General features: G+C 46.3%; 1 protein-coding gene across 8 annotated transcripts in view; it reads left to right on the top strand.

The window, feature by feature from the left end:
- MAMDC2 (MAM domain containing 2) overlaps positions 1-20,723 on the top strand; it is a 401,951-nt gene that overhangs the window by 299,631 nt on the left and 81,597 nt on the right. For all 8 annotated transcript variants that reach the window (XM_027041065.2, XM_053205285.1, XM_027041067.2 and 5 more), the window contains 3 exons: positions 12,044-12,315; positions 14,461-14,545; positions 17,550-17,687. In XM_027041065.2, the coding sequence (XP_026896866.1) occupies positions 12,044-12,315; positions 14,461-14,545; positions 17,550-17,687 (495 nt within the window). The remainder of the gene's footprint in view (positions 1-12,043; positions 12,316-14,460; positions 14,546-17,549; positions 17,688-20,723) is intronic.

The raw sequence follows: 20,723 nt of genomic DNA, 5'->3' as shown, positions 1-20,723 counted from the left end.
GCTATTGGGTTGTAGGAGTTCTTCTGTGTTTTAGATATTAACCTCTATCCAATATATATGATTTGTAAATATTTTTTTCCCATTCGGTAGTTTGCCTTTTCATTTTGTTGATGGTTTCCTTTGCTGTGCAGAAACTTTACTATCTTATATCTTTCAATTATGTACCATTATGTATTCAAAAAATAGTAATAATAATTGTTTTTAATTGAGTCCACATGGATGTGGCCCCGGAACCCTGAGAGATATCACTCATGACAACCTTTGCCACTCCTTTCCTGACTCAGCTTGACCCACTGCTGTCCTGGAGAAAGGCACACATCCACAGGCTAGGATGTGTAGAACCTTCTGGAAGGCCTAATCACAAAGGGTTGGAAAGGAGGAAGAACCACGTCTCCGTCCTTTATCTGGGAGGGTACAGAGTGATCCTCAAATCAAATAGTCTCTTTTCATAGAGAATTGGCCTGGAGCCTAGCATTGCCAGGTAAAATAGAGGAAGCCTCCTTCAGTTTGAATTTCAGATAAATGACAAATAATTTTTTTTTTTTTTTTTTTTTTTTAGTATAAGTATGTCCCATGCAATATTTGGGACATACTTCAGTACTTTGGATTGCTTAATCTGGCGATCCAAGTGGGACTTGGAACCAGTTGCTCATCAGGCTGTGTGTTTTCTCTGAACGCAGCTTTCCTGATCTGTGAAATAAAGGATAACAAGTTTCCAGCTATACCGTGGGGTTGCTGTGAGGCTTAAATAGGCCCCTGTGCTTTGTGAATAGTTACCTGCTCTGAAGTTATAAGGAATAAACGCAGTTCCTCTCCATGTTATTATTCTCAAAACCTTAGTCTCCATAGCAAACAACTCACTGAAAGCCACTGCCTTGTTTTTCTGTCAACTTTGCTGTGATTTCTTATATGCCTTGGGCACAGAGCCCTACATTTATTTTCATATTTAAGGAGGACTTCTAAAATATATTAACAGGGACTTCTTTGTCAGTGTTTATTGTTATTGGCTTTAAATTTGTTGCCTTTATTTTAAGCCATCTTTTTTATAAGATCATCACATGCATGTTCTAAATATTTAATTTTTTTAATGTTTATTTATTTTTGAGAGAAAGAGTGAGAGTGAGGGAGAGGTGGGGAGAGAGGGAGACAGAGAAATCTGAAGCAGGCTCCACACTGTCAGTGCAAAGCCCAACATGGGGCTCAAACCCTGAGCTGTGAGATCATGACCTCAGCTGAATTCTGACGCTCAGCCGACTGAGCCACCCAGAAGCCCCTAAGCCGTCTTAACCTTAGGTGAATGTATGGCAGGATGTACTGCTTAATTCATTTAGCTGATATCTTGAACATCTAATATGTAGTAGGCACTGGAGATAAGGGGGGGGGGGTGCGGTAAAATAGACACAGACCCTGCCATCATTGCCTGCATGGTCTGACTGAGGTTCAGCAGTGGTAGAACCAAAAGAAAAGAGCAAACATAACAAGAGTGCTTCTCAAGCCTTGTTTGACTTTGGAGCCACGTGGGGGGTGGCTACAATTTCTGCTTTTAGTAGAGTAAACTAACCATCCCAGTTTGCCCAGGATGGAGGGGTTTCCCGGGACATAGACCCATGTCTAAGCCTCCCTGGGAGATTCCAAGACACATCCACGACTGAGAACTGCTGGTTTAGGAGTGAAGAGCATGTTGGCTCTTGAACTTGATGAAGATTATCTGACAAATGAGGATTTCTCAGCCGGTGTGGGTGTGGTTACTTACATAGACACAGAGAAGGCGCATTCATGTACGGGGCAGGCACACTGCTAACCTGGGAAAATAAGCATGGAGGCAGCAGGAATCTGGAGTGGACAGGACAGGGTGTGGCTCTGGTTAATGTGTCAAGACACCCAAGACCGCCTAAGTCTGGGGTCTCTAAACCATCTCCAGGCCCACGGAACAAGTTGTGGGCCCCTGTGAAAGAGATTAACTGGGAGGGAACAGACCTCAGAGGCAAAATGCCCCGGACAACACATGATAGTATAAAACTTTTTAGCCCACCTGGCAATAGTGGCCACTCCTCTTTGCTCTGTTAATAGACGAAGTTCTGTGTTCAATTATGTTTGAAAAACAAACATTTTAAAGCCACACATCTAGATGAGATCACTCGTTTATCTTTTATTTTTTTAGGTTGCAACCCTTTTTTTTTTTAAGTTTATTTTCATTTTGAGAGAAAGATAGAGAGCAAGCGGGCTGGGGGTGGGGGGAGGAGAGAGAGGGTGACAGAATCCTGAGCAGACTCCATGCTGTCAGCACAGAGCCTGATGCAGGGATCAAGCTCACGAACCATGAGATCATGACCTGAGCCGAAGTCAAGAGTTGGATGCTTAAATGACTGAGTCACCCAGGCACCCCGATGAGATCATTCATTTAAAACATATTCTGGGGTTTTCTTTCATTAAAATTTTTTTTAATGTTCATTTTTGAGAGAGAAAGAGGGAGAGAGAGACAGAAAGCAAGCAGGGGAGGGGCAGAGAGAGAGAGGGAGATACAGAATCTGAAGCAGGCTCCAGGCTCTGAGCTGTCAGTAGAGAGCCTGATGCGGGCTCGAACCCACGAACTGTGAGATCACGACCTGAGCAGAAGTTGGATGCTTACTGACTGAGTCACCCAGGCGCCCTGGGGATTTCTTTTCATTTAAACCCTTCTTCCTATTATTATGTATACCATTGTAACCATTGTAAGTTGCTTCTTCTCCATAATACAACAAAAAGAAATGTGTTCACCTGTATAGCTGTATTTCCTTTTACGTTGAATATTCTTGTTCCTACTTGCCTTTATACTTTATAATAGGCATAAAATGCCAAAACTGAAATGAGAAAGTGCAAATAAAAGTATGTTGTCTATTTTTATGTAAAATATATATATATTTAAAGTGTATTTAAATTCAGATGTATTTATTTACCTGTACTGAAGTGAAATTTTCACAGGCACTCCTATCTTGTTCGGGTTCTGAGGAAGCTGAAATGTGTATAACTCTTTTGTTTGTCAAAATTGCCTTGCATATGCATGAGCAAAAACATCCAGTTCTTTTCTCAGCAGCGTTAGCAGCGAAACTGGTAAGATAGAGGGTTGGAGTCTCTTCTAAGTCAAAATAAGAAAATTTCCTTGTAAGTGAACACATATTCCATGGAAGAAGGAGCCTTTTCTCCTTCCAGGTGCACTCAGGAGACCTGCTGAGTGAATTCGGTTATCTGGGGTCTCCCTGACATATTTCCTTTATCTTAAATAGAAGGACCTTTCTTTTTTTTTTTTTTTAATTTTTATTTCTGAGACAGAGAGAGACAGAGCATGAGTGGGGGAGGGGCAGAGAGAGAGAGGGAGACACAGAATCTGAACTAGGCTCCAGGCACTGAGCTGTCAGCACAGAGCCCGACACGGGGCTCGAACCCACGGACCATGAGATCATGACCTGAGCCAAAGTCGGTCGCTCAATTGACTGAGCCACCCAGGCGCCCCTAGAAGGACCTTTCTAACTTTGCAGGGAATATCTTCCCCGCCCGGCCAAGTCATGTCGCGGAAAACGTGCTCTGAGAAACTGATTTTTGGTAGAACACACTATCAGATAATGCAGGCGTTTCTTATATTTTCATAGTTATTTGTTAAATATTGTATCAAGTGGCGCGCTCCCTTTCCAGATATCCCATGACCTTTTACTTCATGGTTTGGTTTTCTGTTGACGGTTGCTAAGGTAAACTTCTCTTCTTAAACTGCCACTGGGGCCAGCGGGGTTTAAATCTGTGCCCTTCCCAGACCCTACGCAGGAGGGTGGAGCCAACATCTGTGGTAGTGGTTTCCAATGTTGGTAGATTGTTTACACTGGAGATTGCCTGCTGGCGTTTGTTTTTACTTTTGCCAGGGTTAATGCTTTGTAATCTTCTAAGCCTCCTTTTGCAGCGTTAGCCAGGATATGAGAATAATTTCCCCGTTGTCAGGGGGAACGAAAATGGCATTTAAGGCGTCTAAGCAATGCTGACCTCATCACTTCCCCATGTAGCGCTGATCTCTGCACTTTGGCACTCCTCAAAATTGGAAGCTGATAAAACTCCAGGTCTCTTGAATCTAGAAATGTCACATACTGAAACATTTTCTGAATGCCTCCCCTAAACCCTGCATTCCAGAAGGACAAAGAATTGTGTGTTTTAACAATTCTTTGTGTATCTTGACATAATGAGAATTTCTGTTTCAGGAAGTTAACGGTGGGAGCATACATGAAGACATTAAGTGTCGTGTGAGTTGCCATTGAACTTACAGCTCACATTAAATACCATATTTCCTAAAATAATGGTAAATTGAGTAATTGTTATGAAATTCATGCCTAATGAGACATCTCCATAATAAAAAAGACTTTCAATGTATCCTTTATATGTAAACATAACGAAAGAAATCTATCATCAGGAAGGAGTTTATTCATTTATTTAAAAATATAGAGATCACCTAGGCAGATAGGTAGGATATGCTTAAAACCTAGGGAGCAATACGGACAAGTATGCTGCCTGGAAAAAGCTGTATCTAAATAGGATCACCATGGATAGTTGTCCAGGTTGAGCATTGCACAACTGTACCGAGTGGCTCTCTGAAGCAGAGACCTTAATGAAGTGTAGGTGTAAGTTAGGAAAGGAGGCAAGGGGTAGTAGAGTGGAATGTATGAAGAAAGGGGGATGAAAGAGTATCGTAGGTGAAGAAAACACCACGTAAGAAGGCCTGGAAGAAAGAGAATGTGGCACCTTAGCTTAGAGGAGCTAGAAGAAATCCTGTGCTGCTGTGTAGACTGCGATAGGGATGTGGTGGTTAACTATGACAGCCAGAACAGCAGGGCCTTATATCAAGGACAGTGTGGGGTTCCCTTGGGTATTTTAGGCCAGAAAGTGATACTATCAATTCGGCATCGTAGAATAATACCTTGGCTACTGCTTGGAGATCAGATTTGCATGGGGCAAGACTGAAGCAGGGAGATGTACTGGGAGGCTATTCCAATAATCCAGACAGAAGAGGGTGTTCTAAACTTGTGCCAGAGAGGGGACCTGGAGGAATGGATGGCTTTGAGATACATTTAGGAAATTAAGTCCTCAAGACTGGTAGAATTTTGGAGAAGGGGGACGAAGGAATCAGTGAAGGTGCTGCGATTTCTTGGTTGGTCACTGGGTAGCCGGGGACTCCAGTCACTGTGATTTGGAACTCAGAGGAAGAGCAGGATTGGGGGGTACAGAGAATGGGTTTGTGTCCAAGCAGAGATGCCCACCAGGAAGTTGGACACACGAGTCTGGAAGGTAATGTGGGATCCGGCTGGTGACATAGATTCGGGAGTCACCTGTAGAGAAATGAAGCTGGAAGTCACGGGTGTAAATCCGACAGGTGCTTGAAAGGGACTGTAGCAGAAACAGCTGAATAACAGGGGTTTAAACTTGCATTTGCTTCTCTCCTTCCTAATGAGAAGTACAGAGGCAGAAAGTCCAGACTGGTCTGCAGACTCCACAGTGTGGGCAGGAATCGAGGTCCTCCAGTGATTGTGCCAGGACCACAGCACCGACTCCCATCCTCAGGCCGCCTGCTAAAGGGACCGATTGTGTCAGCTTGCCTGGGACTCAGGGGGTTCCCAGGATACGAGACCTTCTGTTTCAAAGCCAGGAAAGTCCCAGGCTAACTAGGATGAGTTGGTCACCTCAGTGATCTCCTGGGTTTATATGGCCACCGCATGGGGCACCTGGGTGGCAGTTAAGTGTCCGGCTCTTGATTTCAGCTCAGGTCATGATGTCACTGTTGGTGGCATCGAGCCCCACATCAGGCTCTGCCCTGACGGCACGGAGCCTGCTTGGGATTCTCTCTCTCCTTTCTCTGCCTGCCCCTCCCCCACCGTCTCTCTCTCTTTCTTTCTCTCTCTCTCTCTCTCTCAAAATTAAAAATATAAATAAACAAATGGGTCCTGCAGCTGCAGCCCATGGCACCCACACCTCAGATGGGAAGGAGGAGGAAAGGAGGGACGAAAGGAGAAGCCAACTGCGTCGGGCCTGTCTTTAGAGGAACGTTCCTGGAAACCCCATCCAGCGAAGTGCTCTTACATCTCCGTCTGGAACTTTGTCATGGGCCACCTCTACATGCAAGGGTGGCATGGCAGTGGCAATGTCCTGGTTGGGGACAGCACCAGCCCCGATCAAACCAGGGCTCTTCAGAGAGGAAGCAGGAGAGAACGGATGGGGGGTAAGCAGTTAGAAGCTCCTGCTACAGGGAAAAAGACTCATCAGAGTAGAGACACCAGACGCACACCCAGGGGAATGCACGCACTTAAGAGACGAGGGTAGGCCGGTCCCAAGGAGATGCGTGGGAAGAGCAGGTGGGAGGTAGGAGCAAAAACCTACAGAGAGAGGGTATCGAGGAGTCCCGAGGAAGAAAGCATTTTGCAACCCAGGGGAGTCGGAGACGTTAATGCCGCTCCCGTCTGATTTATAAGCAAAGCACCTCGAAAGTGAAAGGTGCCACAGCCTTCCTGTGGAAATTGCCCTCAGGCCAGACACCGCAGAAGCAGGAGAAGATGCTGAGTCAGTTAGAGGAAGAAGCGAGACCCCACCTGTCCCCATGGCCTTCTCCCAGGACCAGGACTCGTGTTGCCAGTTGATGGTCACACTCTACATTCCGTGAGTCCAACCTGGGCCTCACAGTTGTCTTCCATTTTAATGCCAAGTGGCAGTGGAGGGAATAAAACCTTCCCCGGGGCACTATTGCACAGCAAGCTCGCTTCCAACCCCACACATGAAGTTTCTAGTTTCCTGCACTCAGAGGCATGGCTGTGGCTCCCCTGGTACCAAGGGGAAATTCTTACTTATAAATGGATACCGGGAAAAGTCAACTTGCATGGCAGGAAAAAGGGTCCACCCTGCCCACAGCCCTGGGTGCTGGGATGGCCCTGAAGCCTCTGACAATTTGCTGCTGCTGTTGAAATGCAGGCTTCCTTTCTCCGTAAGCAAAGCAGAATTTGAGACGTTCCCCATCACGAGAGCCTCTGCTATACCAGAGGATTCATTCTGGGAGGGCTTTCTTACCAGTTGGGACCAAAATAGGACTGTGAATGCCAGTCACTTCTTCTCAATTATAGATCATTTTCTCCATTACATTTCAGAACCATGTCCTGCCTTTTAAGTCACACTAAAAATCAGTGCATTGCTGTCTGGGGGGATTTAGGCTTAAGTGCATACCTCTTAGAGCTCATTCATGTCTATGCATGGCAGATAACTGAAAGCCAGGGATTTGGAGCAGTTAGGCTGAATGGGAATGAGGAGTTTCCTGAAACTGTGTCATTATTAGGGACCTGGCAAAGAGAGGGAAGGAAAGAAGCCATTCCCATCTAAAACATTTCCTGGAGATCTGCTTCGCAAAACTCTGTAGAGAGACCCTTTCTAATGCAGCAGGGAGACTGGAAGTCTGGCAGACTTGCTTACATTGGGCAGTACAGAGCACCTGTTGTCTGACACGTAGGGGTCCAACCCAGCCCGCAAATGGATGCGCACATAGTGCCTTCTCCTCAATGCAAGCGAATAAATACTTACCAGGACGCTGAGCTGAAACTCTGGGCTGTGCCTTGTACTTATGAGCTGGTGCTGCCCTCATGCTGAGTGGCTCCTTGTTGCCCCAGACCCCACACCCCAGCAGTAACTATAGGAGATATTGGCTGGGGTCCTCTGAGCCCAAGATTGTGGGGTCTCTGTCCTCTGTCACTAATCCAAGTGCAGGTGCAAATATCTTATTCTGCATGCATTGATTCTAACCTCTGGTTTGCTAACATCCTTTGCAGGTGGTGGAAGGTATACTACTATAGATCAACTATAAGGCATACCCTAATTTTATAAAACTATGTAAAAAGCCTTTTATAGTCGAGGCGATATGACAGAAAAGTTAATCTGGTTATTGTGTTATCAGTATGAAGAGTATTTGTAGAAAAGCCCATATGGGCTTGCACGTTAGAAACGTCGGTCCATCTAGGATTCCGCAATAAAGAAAAGGAAGAAAACTTTGCCCTCCTGCTATAAGAAGATGAATACAATTATGAAAAGATAAATTAATAAAGAGACAGTCTAGGAAATGTTTGGAGGCAGCATGGAGCGGTGGGAGGCGGCAGCTGGGGGGCGGGGCGCGGAAAGCAGGGACTTGGAGCCCAACCTCGGTTCACTCGCCCTGACTGTGGACTGCTGCACTGACCTTTGTGAATCTGTTTCCTCCCTTGTCAAGTGGCATTTCCTGCCTGATAGAGATCATCCGTCAGGATTAAGAGGGAAGAACACACATCAAGAATCTCATGCCTACAACACAACAAATGTCAGTTCCTTTTGAATCTTTGTTTCTTATCCATATATATTCATGTAGTGATTTACTAAACCACAGAGGATACTAGTAAAGTGAGACACAGAAGGTGAGCATACTTTAGGCAAACCATAGAAATCTGTGATTTTTCTTAGATAATCTCAGAACAGAACTTTCTTCTGCTAGAGGTAATCAGTAGCTTTATCAATAATTGTGAGTCTGATAGAAAAAAAAAAAAACAGATACTAACAATCCCGAATATTTAATACAGTTTTTACATTTGAGAAATGCTATACAATTTATTTTCTAGTAACACAGTCAACAGTTTTTGAGAACCCCTATGCCCATTGCGGTTTGTATACATTTGACTTTTTAATTTTTTGGAAGTCTTTGATGTGTGAAGAAAGCAAGACTCCTTCAAAATGTAAGCTGATGGCTTTATACATAATTGAAGATGTGCTACGTGAGGCATCCTCTCTCCTACATAGGCAAAAAAAAAAAAAAAAACAACCTTCTGAACATCTGCCGGGTGCTTTGCATGCTTTCTTATCTGGGCTGCTTTGATCAGCTGGTAGATCCCAGAGATGGTTGTCATGGCAGAAAACACGGTCGGGCAATGGGACGGCTGTGGCTGAGACCTAGAAAGAGGTGTGCCCACAGCTTTGGAGCAGGAGCCAAGGAGAACGGATACAGCTGCAGGTGGATATCCCGTGTAGTGGGCAGGAATTGGTGTCGGAAGGGCAGGATGATGGGTGGCAGGTAAGGCAAGTGGCAGCTGGCATCAGGGAGGTCCCACGTGAGATGACGAGGTGAGCGAGCCACCAGGAAGAGTAGACTGATCGGGCAGCTGGAAAGATAAGAGCTAACATCTATTAAGAGTTTGCCCCATGCAAACCCTTGGGCACAGTGCTGAGATCTTTACTTACGTTACCTTATTTAATCTTTAAAACTCTGCCAAGTCAGTGTTTTAGCATTCTCATTCCACCAATGAAGAAAGGGAGTCTCAGATAGTATAAGTAACTGGCTCAAAATGACACGATTTGTAAGTGATGTGACTGGAATTTGAACCAACATCAGTCTGGAGCGATAGCTGTGACCCTCCCCCCCTCTCCACCATGCGCTTCCACAGGCAGGACCCCATCCCAGGAGACAGGCAGCAAGGCCTTCAGGAAATCTGGTGAGAAGGTCATTGCCTGAGTTCAGGGGGCTGGACTTCAGCCCGGGGAAGGAAGCTGCCAGAAAGAAGGCCATGTCCTTCTGTTCGACGTGCGTGGTACTAAGAGCTAACAAAATAGAGACATAAGCGTCATTATCAGATTTAGGTCACGAGTTTTCACCCAGGATCATACATGTGCCAAGGCCCAGTTTGGATGGGATGGTGAGTAGTCCCAGATGACAGCCAGGGGAGCTTAACTGTGAGGACAGGCAGCCAGGAGGGGCCCGGCGCTAAAGAGCGTAGAGGCCTAGACGTCAACGTGGAGGGGTCAACTGAGGTGAACTGGGTGAAGACTGTTGTCGTCTTAGCATTGAAAAGGTGCTACTGGTCTGCTACCTCAACAAATGTTGCTTGGCTCCGAACCGTAGTGGACAAAAAGGAGGCGACATCAATTTCTCACTATCTCTGGAACAACTAAAGGACCCCTCCCCCTGACGATAAGAGAAATAACTGACAATTGGCATTACAGTTTACAAAGCATTTTTAGATACATCATTTTCATCAGGTCCTTACAACAACCCCGTAGATTGCAAGTCCTAGCTCGCTGGGGCCTTATGTTCTCAAGTCGGCGCAAAAGGTGAAAATCGGACACCATCAAAATTGCCCTTGAAACTTCCTTAAGTTGCAGACTGCAGTGGATGTGGTTCCCTATATATTATACTATTTGCATGTGCAACACAGCCAGTTTTCCTTTTAGTGCTGAAATATAGAAGCAGATTTTATTTAGTGGCTATTTGTATGAAATCATTCCGTGTGGGTCTGTATATATTGCAGTGGTTGGGTCATTTTCAGTTGTTTTTTTCTGAGTACGTCGAGTGCCTTCCCAAAGTATTAATGTATAGGTAACCGGACTCCACTGTTTTGTTATCCCCATTTTGCAGATACAGAAACTGATGACACAGCCTATGCATGGTAGAGTTTTAAGCAACGGTTATGCTTTACAGATCCTGGGTGGGGTCCACTGCACCGCACGGTCACCCCAGCATAACCATTACACCTGAAAGACAGTACATTCATCAGCAAATAGAATGCAGGGCTACCAAGAAGGCCCCTGTGATTCATGTGCTGGCCAGATTGCCAGAGTGATGGTCCCAGCACACTGTGCCCTGGCTATCAGAAGTTGAAAGACTGCCCGCTGGAAGTAGATATTGATCTCAAAACCCTTCACAGGCCAGGGAAGCTCCCTGAAGATAGCACCCTAACTGCGAGGCTGGCCATCAGCTGAGCGTCTGCTGGCCCATCAGTGCTCACCACGAAAGCCCAGGGGGCCCGGCTAGGGTGGGCATTTGGGGCAATGAGTGTGCGGGGTGGGGGTGGGGGCCGAAGGACATCAAGCAAAGCAAAGAGGAATTTCAGGGCCTTTCTAGTAAGAGTTTGGTGTTGGGGAGCCTAAAATGCAAGGGGTGGGGGAGGTGATTCCAGGATGGAAGGCCGCAGGTTAGATGCTGGCCACGAATATGGGAAACTCTGAGCAAGCATGAGAGTGCAGTGGGTCCCCGAGATGCGCAGGCACATCAGGTCACTGCTGTAGGAAGACGAACAGAGTCAGATTCAGAAGGCTCAGGTTACAGTCCTTGCTTCCAATTTGTTTTGTTTCGTTGTTTTTTGGTTTTTGTTTTTTTCGTAGAAACTCTGCTCCACATCCTGGTATAGCCCGCAGATCTCCACCTATCGGTGTCAAGAATGGGGAAGGGAGGCAGGAGGAGGGGAGGGGACTATAAAGAGGGCAAGGAAAGGAGGAGGCTGAGGAGGAGGTTGGGGGGAAAGGGGAAGGAGAAGAGAGAAGAGGAGAGAAGGAAAAGCGGAGGAAGGAGGAGGGGGTGGAGGAGAAGGAAGTGATGAGTGGCCTGTTTTCCGTGATTTACGTTTGCGTTCCCATTTAGTTATCAGAACTGTGACGTTTAGCTGACACTGAACTTTTTGTGCCTAGGCCCCAGGATCTGTGGCAACCAAATACATTCGATGTGCAATAATGATGCCAGTTAAATGCAGGTCAAATCACTGGGTATGTGGGGAGTTGTTGAAGGAGAAGGTTGAGTCCACCAAGGTATTGTGACTCCAGCAGAGGCATGCTGCTTTTCTGGCTTCTGCAGCCCCTCCGCCTGACTTCTCAAACTCGCATTCATGTGGGGACAAGGAAGATGAAAGCTGCATGCTGAGTGGGCCTGGTGTAAGATCATAAAAGGCCACGGACTCTTGGGTTCAGTGTCAGGAGGTAATAGGGAGTAGTGGGGATTATGGTAAAATGGAGCCCCCATGTCACCCTCTGAAGAGGCAGCACTCCTTAGCTCCAGCCTGTTGTGGTCACGTGTCACGTGATAGTGGTCTCTGTGTTGTGGGGCCTTCTAATTTTTCACAAGAAGGCAGAGATCCCATGTGCAAGCAACATTCAATGGGCCCTTGAAACGCATCTGCAGGCTGTCTCTTCATTGGACCACAGCTGTGTATTTCCCTGAATTGCAAACAGTAGACTGATCCTTTCCGGGGCTCCCTTCTCTTTCCAGGCCATTACATTTACGTGGACACCTCCTTTGCCAAACAGGGGGAAAAGGCCGTGCTGCTAAGTTCTGACCTACAGGCTGAGGAATGGAGCTGCCTCCGACTGGTCTACCAGATAACTGCGTCTTCAAGGTTTCTGTCAGATACCAGCCGGCTGAACCTCTATGTGAGATTTGAAGATGAAAGCTTTGATCGCTTGCTTTGGTCAGCTAAGGAGCCTTCTGACAGCTGGCTCATAGCCAGCTTGGACTTACAGAACAGTTCCAAGAAATTCAAGGTCGGTGGAATTTAGGCACACGGCTTATCACGTAGCATTGTGCTATTCTGAGATCGTGTGCAACCTTCTGCCACTGAAGGTAGTTATGTCCTATGTTAGGATGCACTGCCTCATGAGACATGCATCCCAGGGACACGGGGGTGGCTCAATTGGTTAAGCGTCCGACTCTTGGTTTCAGCTCAGGTCACGATCTCATGGTCTGTAAAATTGAGCCCCACATCAGGCTCTGTGCTGACAGCACAGAGTCTGCTTGGGGTTCTCTCTCTCTCTCCCCCTCCTCCACATGCTCTCTCTCTCTCTCTCTCTCTCTCTCAAAAATAAATAAATAAACATTTTAAAAAAGAGATGCATCCCAGAAGAAAAATAATAATTAATATATAGCAAATTGATACTTTGCTTATTCTTTAAAAGAACTTCTTCCCAGATTTTTTTCTTGTCTATTTAAGTGGGACTTCTGTGAGAATCCAAATGGGACCTAAACCAACCTCTTCAATGGAAATTTGCTTTCTGATGGGCTTTCGGGAGCCTTCTCACTTCTTTTTTTTTTTTTTTTTTTAATGTTTATTTATTTTTGAGAGAGAGAGAGAGAAAGAAAGAGAGAGGGGGACAGAGGATCCGAAGCAGGCTCTGTGCTGACAGTAGAGAACCTGATGTGGGCCTCGAACTCACAAACAGTGAGATCATGACCTGAGCCAAAGTCAGATGCTTAACCGACTGAGCCACCCAGGCGCCCCTGCATTCTCATTTCTAATAATTTTGTTTCATCCTTCTAAGCTGTGTGTATTATCTTCCTAATGGCTTGTTTGCTACAAATCTTGAAGAAAACATTCACTAAGATAAAAGGAAAAGTGAAGATACCTTGAAAGGGGAAAACCACTTAAAGGATATGTTCTAATTCCTTTCCCAAGATGGAGGCTGTTCCCTCAGAAGTGTTGGAAAAGGAAGGTAGATGATGTAACATGAAGCTGGGTGTTATGTGGGACAGGAAAGGAGGATGGGATCTGAACTCACTTGTCCAAACACAAAGTATGATATTTCGTGAGACAGGGCCTTCACGAAAACTCTCTCCATTCTTTAAATCCTTTTTTTTTTTTAATATTTGTTTATTTTTGAGCTAGAGAGAGCACGCACTCATGTGCGTGCACGAGTGGGGGAGGGGCAGAGAGAGAAGGGGACCGGGGATCTGAAGTGGGCTGTCAACACAGAGCCGGATGAGGGACTCCAACTCACAAACAGTGAGATCATGACCTGAGCTGAAGCTGGACACTCAACCGACGAAGCCACCCGGGCTCCCTCTCTCCATTTCTATTTCCCTTTTCAATTCCCTTTCTCATCTCTCCCCTCAAAAAGGGTTGCAATGTTGTATTCTCTCCCCCCACCTCCCCTGCTACATGCAGCCTCCCCGCCAGGCAGGAGGGAGAGTTGAGGGAAGGTTGAGGTCTGAATTCCCTAGTTCATACTGTCTTCCTGTCTATCGGCCAGCATAGATCCTAAATCTACCAGCATAGTTGCCAGAGATTGGTCTAAAATCACATAAGGAAAAGCAAATACGTCCAGAAACTGGACCAAATGTGAGCCACAACAGTGCTTGAAATCAGCCACAGACATTGTTGAGGTGCCTTCTGTTCTTTATGTAAAATTTTCAGGTTTTTTTCAGCAATACAGAAAGTACAAGTTGATTTATGAGGCTCTTCTGTCTCCTGTGGAGTCTCCCACGGCTGGTCAGATTGTGCCTCCCTCCTCCTCTTCCCCCTCCTCCGAAGGGTTTCCCCCTGAAGCCTCTGCCCTCAGTTCCTGACCGTTCTCAGAACGGATTTCTCCAGGGGTGTGGGCACTCCTCTCCATCCACGGCCACTTGGTGCCCCCAGAGGCTCTAGAGAAGGGGGTGATTGGGATGACAATTAAAGACACTTGACTCCAAGCGTATACTGGACACCTTGCTCACCTGTACACACACACACCACACGCACACATATTCTTTTAACAAAGCCCACCATGAGATTGGTATACAATAGCAGTTAGCAGAGATAAGCAATCTCACTTTGCCATGAATTGCTGAGCATTTCCTGACAAGTAACTGAAATACTGAACCAAGGAAACACAGTGTGGGTAGCCTAACTCCTTGCTTCCTCGTGTGTTGTGCAGATTTTAATAGAAGGTGTGCTGGGCCAGGGAAACACAGCCAGCATTGCACTCTTTGAAATCAAGATGACAACCGGCTACTGTATCGGTAAGTGGGCTTCATTTTCAGTGCATCGGAGCGTGAATCTCTTTCTAAAATCTGTTGCCAGAGGGAACTGAATCAATCCTGAAGGCAAAGTATTTTATAGAGGTCAGCGCATCATGCATAGTAGTTCAGATGCTTTGCGAGGTTCACTTGAATGGTATACGTTGTGTCTGTCTATGGCGGAGGAAGGCTCCTTGGGGTTTGCCCGGATCGGATGGATATATAAAGGAAAAGTAGATGCCACTACTATAACTTGACTTACTTCCTGAACTTCAACATGTTCTATTAAAAATAATTTCCGGTTTGCTAGGAACTCAGGTTTTGCCAGAAAAGCGGGCATCCTATTCCCTTCTTTCCTCAGCTTACTCCTTTTCTCTCATGCACACCTCCGCCCCTGTCTTAATGTCACCATTGTTGCTTAGATGCCCCGGGAGCAGGGCTGGTTGGGTGCCTTTTATGTGCCGGCTTCTGAGAGGGTGCAAAGAGAAGACACAGTCTTTGCTCTGCGGCCGCTGGCTCACCTTCTGTCCGTCTGCCCCTGGCACTATTTCTGTCTATGATGGGTGCTCCTGGAGAAGGCCAGTCCAGGCTGTGGGGGTGCACGGAGGAGGAAGACAGGAATCTGACAGGACTGAACACCAGCGATGCATTTGAGCTGGGGTTTCATGAAGCTGGGGCGGCATTTGGTCAAGTGCAAGTGCAGAGCAGGAAGGGAATAGCTCTCTATGGGTAGACCCCAGAAGGGAGGAAGCAGAGGGCATTCTCAGGCTCAGGTCAGAAGCTGAGTAGGGTGTCTGGAGTTAAATCAGGACTGTCAAGGGAGTCTTAAGGAAGAGTCTGGATCTCAGCCAGCCAGCCAGGGAGTATGGATGATTCCATGGTTGGCAGGGGCTCGAAGTGGGCAGAGGAGGGGCCTGAGGCTGCCTCTGGCTGTCCCGTGGAAAATGACGTGGAAACAAGGAGAATATGTAGGAGAGGAAAACCTCCAGGAAGAGGTTGTAACATGACAAACGGGGCACCATGAAGGTCTAACACTGGGCTTGAATAGGGAAAAGGCGGTAGATTTGAGAGATTTTTTGGCACTGACAGTCTTTGGAGGTTGAATGGCTATGGAGAGGAAGAGGAAGGAGAGTCAGAGACAGTTCTGAATAAAAAGGAGGCTTTGTTGTTTCCTGAATCTCACCTGTCTGTTCTGACCTTCCAAGTGTAATACTAAGGCAAGTGAAAGAAAGCGGAGGGGGAATGTGACCATGTTCTGAAGTAGCGGGGGGGGGGGGGGCTGGTTAGACCCATGCGCCTCCTGGTAGCTCCCACCTCCACTCCCTGTGCCCCACAGCCTCTGTTTCTCCACCTGTAAAATGGAGATAAAATGCTTCCCTCACAGGAATAAGGTGGAAACTGATGCGGTCAAAGGTATCAAGGTGACTGACACAGTGCTGGGCACTTTAAAAATGTTAATTTCCTCTCTTCAATTTCCTCTCTTTCCTTGCTCAAATGCTTCCCGTGTGTTAAAAAAACCAAAGGAGTCTCGATACCTTTACCCTGTTGAGATGCAGGAGCCCACCGTCCCCTCCCTCAGCTTTCTTTCTGTGCGTTCCCTTTGCTGATTTCCTCTACAATAAGGTTAATAATAGTACCTACTGTAGAGGATTAAATCAGATGATTCAGATGAAGTGCTCAGAACAGTACCTGGCACATGAAGGACTATCTCGCTTTTTATTTTATTGTTCAGCAGAGCCTTTGGTACTGAATGTGTGGCATCGCTTGACAGAACTGCAGTGGTAAAGTTGCAGCTAAAAATCTTAAATTCTTTAAGGGATGGCTAATGTAAAAACACGTCGATAACGGTATCAGTCAGGGCCCCAGCAGGAAAGTGGAATCAGAAGGTCCATTCAACCTGAGTAATTTGAAGAAGCCTCTTTAGGGGCTACAAGGGTGTGGGTGGGCAAAGGAAACCGGCAAAAGCTTATGTGGTAATCCAGTACTAGTAAGAGCAATGATTTATCAGTCATTAGGGCAAGAGAGGAGGGGCCACCAGAGCCTGGAGCCAGTGGCTGTGTGGTGAGGGCTCTTGACAAGACCTATGCCCTCGGGAGAGGGACACAGCCAACCCACGGCGACCTGGCAGGGCTGGAGCTGGAGGAACGAACACCACCAACCTTGTTCTCCTCCCACTTCCCTTCGGTCCAACCCAACTGGAAGCCAGAAGGGAGGCCATTGATACAGTCCATACAAGTCCACCTCTGGAGGACAAAGCAGAGTGAGAAAAGGTAGGGGCGGGGTCTGCAAGGACAATGAGAGATGGCCAGGACAATCATACTTCATATTTTTAGTTGATGATTATGGGAGTCAATGGAGGCACTGGTTTGTGAACTTCTTATTCCTTCTAAAGGAGTCTGTTGACTGGGAACAGTTTATCTGCACAAACATGTCAGTGCTACTAAATGTAGGGGGTGGGTGAAGTCTCTGTATTTTCCCTCTTCTCCTTTCAGTAGCTGCAGAAGGACCCCGAGCCTAGGATATGCCTTCCTTGTCTATTCTATTTTTTATTAATAAGAAAAGCAGAGGGTGTTAGCATCTAGGAAACATGTCCTTTAGCCCCGGGTATCTTGTCTACCCTCTGGAGCTAGGAGAGTAGTCCTAAGTAGGGCTTTGGAGCCGAGGTGACTGACCCACCAAGCACTAACCATTGTGCTGGGAGCTGTCCACATTTACGACAGCCCTGTGTGGTGGGAGTGATCCTCTCGTTTCATAGATGAAGAAACAGAGGCTAAGAAAAGTCATGCTGTAAGCCACGTGGCTAGCAAGTGGACAGGCCATAATCCAAAGACGCAATGATGAATCACAACTTCCAGTATTGTCCAGGGATCCTGGTGCAGAACTTCCCACGGTCAAAGGGAAGGAGAAACCTTCCCTAAGAGCAAACCCTGCAGTGAGCATGGAGATACAAACCTCGCTGTGACTGTGCCTCCACAAAGTGTGTCTTTCTTTCTTTCTCTTCTGCCAGAATGTGACTTCGAAGAAAACCACCTGTGTGGCTTTGTGAACCGCTGGAACCCCAACGTGAACTGGTTTGTCGGAGGAGGAAACATTCGGAACTCCCCTTCCATTCTCCCGCAGGATCACACCTTCAAGAACGAACTAGGTGAGCTGGGGACAGATGGGGTCCTTTTCCCGGAATAAGTGTTTCTGCCTCTTCCCCCCTCCTGTCTACATTGACCCAACTGTGGCCTCGTCAACAGAGAAGGAAGGGGAAGGGAGGGTGAGTAGGCGCCTGGAGGCCTCCTGAAAGAGAGGAAAGAAGGGGCCATGAGATCGAGACAGACAGCAGACAGAAGCTCTCTAGCCAAGGAGAAGGACACCCAGTTCAAGGCTTTCCTGCACCTGTGACCTGGTCTTGCTATTTTCACATTTCCATATTATGTTTTACTTTCTTATGTTTGTTGTTCGATATTTCCTATTTCTAAAGACCAGGCTGGAATGATCCTAGGTCACTTTTCACTAAAGATAGATGGAGTGGTGGGAACAAGTCCTTAGGAATTTCCCAAGTGGCCCTGAGGTGAGCCTAAATGACCAAGGAGGGATCCCGAAAGCGGGGTGCACCAGGGCCACCTAGTGGCCGCGTGGACTGTGGCCTCTGCAGGAAGATGGAGAGCAGAGGCTATTGGTGACAGGTTGCCTTTGAGGAGAAAGCTTCCACAGAAAGGGAGACACGGGCCGAGGGCTTATTCCTAAGGACTACGACAGCCCTCACCTGGACCCTGGTAGGCTTCATGAAAGCCGCGGTCTCCCCACAGTTGCAAGCCATTCCAGCCCTCAACCCCAAGGTCTTGCCAACGAGCGAGATTCTGGTAACTGACTCTCCATCGACGGCAAGAATAGGAATTTTGGTTCTGTGGCAAACAGCTCTTTTGTCTACTTTGATCTGTTGCCGTGTGGATACTGAGGTCATCTGCTCAGTCCCGATAAATTGCTGACAATGACACTGTGTCCCCATACCTGAAGGCATGCCGACTTGTAAAGAACATGTTCTTCCCTTTGCCGCTCATCTGTGGTGATTTGTTTTTATATGTATATTTGTAACTTTGTCTCTAACCGTTTTTCAAGCGGCCATGCTGCAGCTTATCTTGGCTCTAGACGGTCTCCATCCTGACCTTATTGCTCCCTTTGCTCCGGTTCTGTCTCCTTTATATTCAAACTCACACTCAGTTTCCTAAAGGAGCCAGGCGGATGTTATAAAGTGGGCGACATGTGGGCTGGGGGAGGACTGTGGCAAACTAGAGAGTGCATACCCTGTATGAAGGGTCCTCAGCTCCGATCAACTGCTGCCAATGTGAGAATGCAGGTCTGGGGGGGGGGCACAGATCTTTTGATTTCTTAAGATAATCAGGAAGGCAAGGGTTTTATATAAAATTTCCCAAATTTTTTAAAGTTGGTAAATATTTTCTTTAAAAATACTGCATGAGCCATTAAAACACGTCCTCTGGCCAGGCCCAGTTAGCCAACTTCTATCTCGCAAACTTCATTTTATATATTCCTTTTCTTTTTCAACATGTCCAGTACAAGATGTTTAGAAGTAACTGCATATTAAAAGGTTGGAGCCTCCTGGGCTCACCTGTTTAAGACAAATCCAACTTTGGATCTAGCATTTTCACTCATTTGACCCTGTACGGGGGCTGACTGGAAAAATAGCAATAAAATGGCACTTCTCCTAGGTCCTTGCCCAGTTTCAAAGAACATACATCCGAGAGAGGAAAAAGATTTCTATCACACCTGGATGTAAGACAAGGTAGCCTGTGTCCAGTGCTCTAAGCGTGGTCCCCCACTTTGGTCAAAAAAAGAAAAGTCTGGGTATTCAGAAACAGGAGGGATCACTTGTTCCTTGGATGTCCTAGAAGACATGATAAAAGTCAACTGCTTTTGAGGGATGGGTATGATCTTGACAGGCAGAGACAAGGCCTCACATGCCAGGAAAGAGATTTTAACTTTATTCTGTTGACAATGGGAGGCCATCGGAGAGGCCTCTGAGCTGGGAGAGAAGCGATCACAGCAAAAGGTATTAGGTTGGTTAACCAGAGACTGATTACTCAGTAGATAGAAGGCCAAATGGTAGAACAAGAGAACAAAAAACACCCAGAAATGATTTCTTTAGATACATCTAAGGTCACTTACATAAATAATTGAGATTACAAAAGACAAAACATTTTCACTTCCTTCTTTTAAAAGGAAGGGTTAGCACTTTTGGAAATGATGAAAGATTGGGATATATATATATATATATATATATCCATATTATGGCCCTCCAGAAATATAGCCCGTTTCCACTTGTAGGAACCACACTGTAATTGAGTGTCATGTGTTGAGTGGGTGATAACCTAGCATGTGACAGATTAATCCATGAATCTGCATGAGTATTTTATTTTTTTAAGTTTATTTATTTATTTTGAGAAAGACAGAGACGGCATGAGTGGGGGAGGTGCAGAGAGAGGAGGAGGCAGAGAATCCCGAGCAGGCTCTGTGCTGTCAGTGCAGAGCCTGACATGTGGCTCGAACTCAGGAAACTGTGAGATCATGACCTGAGCTGAAACCAAGAATCAAATGCTTAACCAGCTAAGGCCCCCAGGATCTGCTGTGCATGAGTATTTTAAATAACAGCTGGGTTTCAGGGCACCTGGGTGGCTCAGTCGGTTAAGCGTCCAACTTCAGCTCTGGTCATGATCTGATGGTTCATTCATGAGTTCAAGCCCTGTGTCAGGCTCTATGCTGACAGCTGAGAACCTAGAGCCTGCTTCAAATTCTGTGTCTCCCTCTTTCTCTGTCTCTCCCCTGTTCACCCTTTCTCTCCCTCTCTCTCTCTCAAAAATAAATAAATATTTTTTAAATGTTTAAATAAATAAACAAATAAATAACAACTGGGTTCATTCGAAGAACAAAACGTTAAGACAACCAACATAACATTCCACCATATCTCAAGAATACAGTACAGGGAGTGGAGAGAATCTTGAAAGACTAATACATTAAAGTTGCTATAATCCCTGGTGTCATTATCATAGATGTCCAAACTTAAATATGGGGAAATATTGGAGAATCTTTCCCAAATCACTTAAAAATTAGTTCCAGAGGCAGATATTGAGTAATCAATATCACGATCTAATGATTACTTGTTCAGTACATCATCTGT

The sequence above is a fragment of the Acinonyx jubatus genome, chromosome D4 (genome assembly GCF_027475565.1).
Source record: "Acinonyx jubatus isolate Ajub_Pintada_27869175 chromosome D4, VMU_Ajub_asm_v1.0, whole genome shotgun sequence".
In the NCBI taxonomy this organism is placed as follows: domain Eukaryota; kingdom Metazoa; phylum Chordata; class Mammalia; order Carnivora; family Felidae; genus Acinonyx; species Acinonyx jubatus.
Note: the sequence above shows the minus strand (reverse complement) of the source record. Positions and strands in the feature narration are given on the sequence as shown.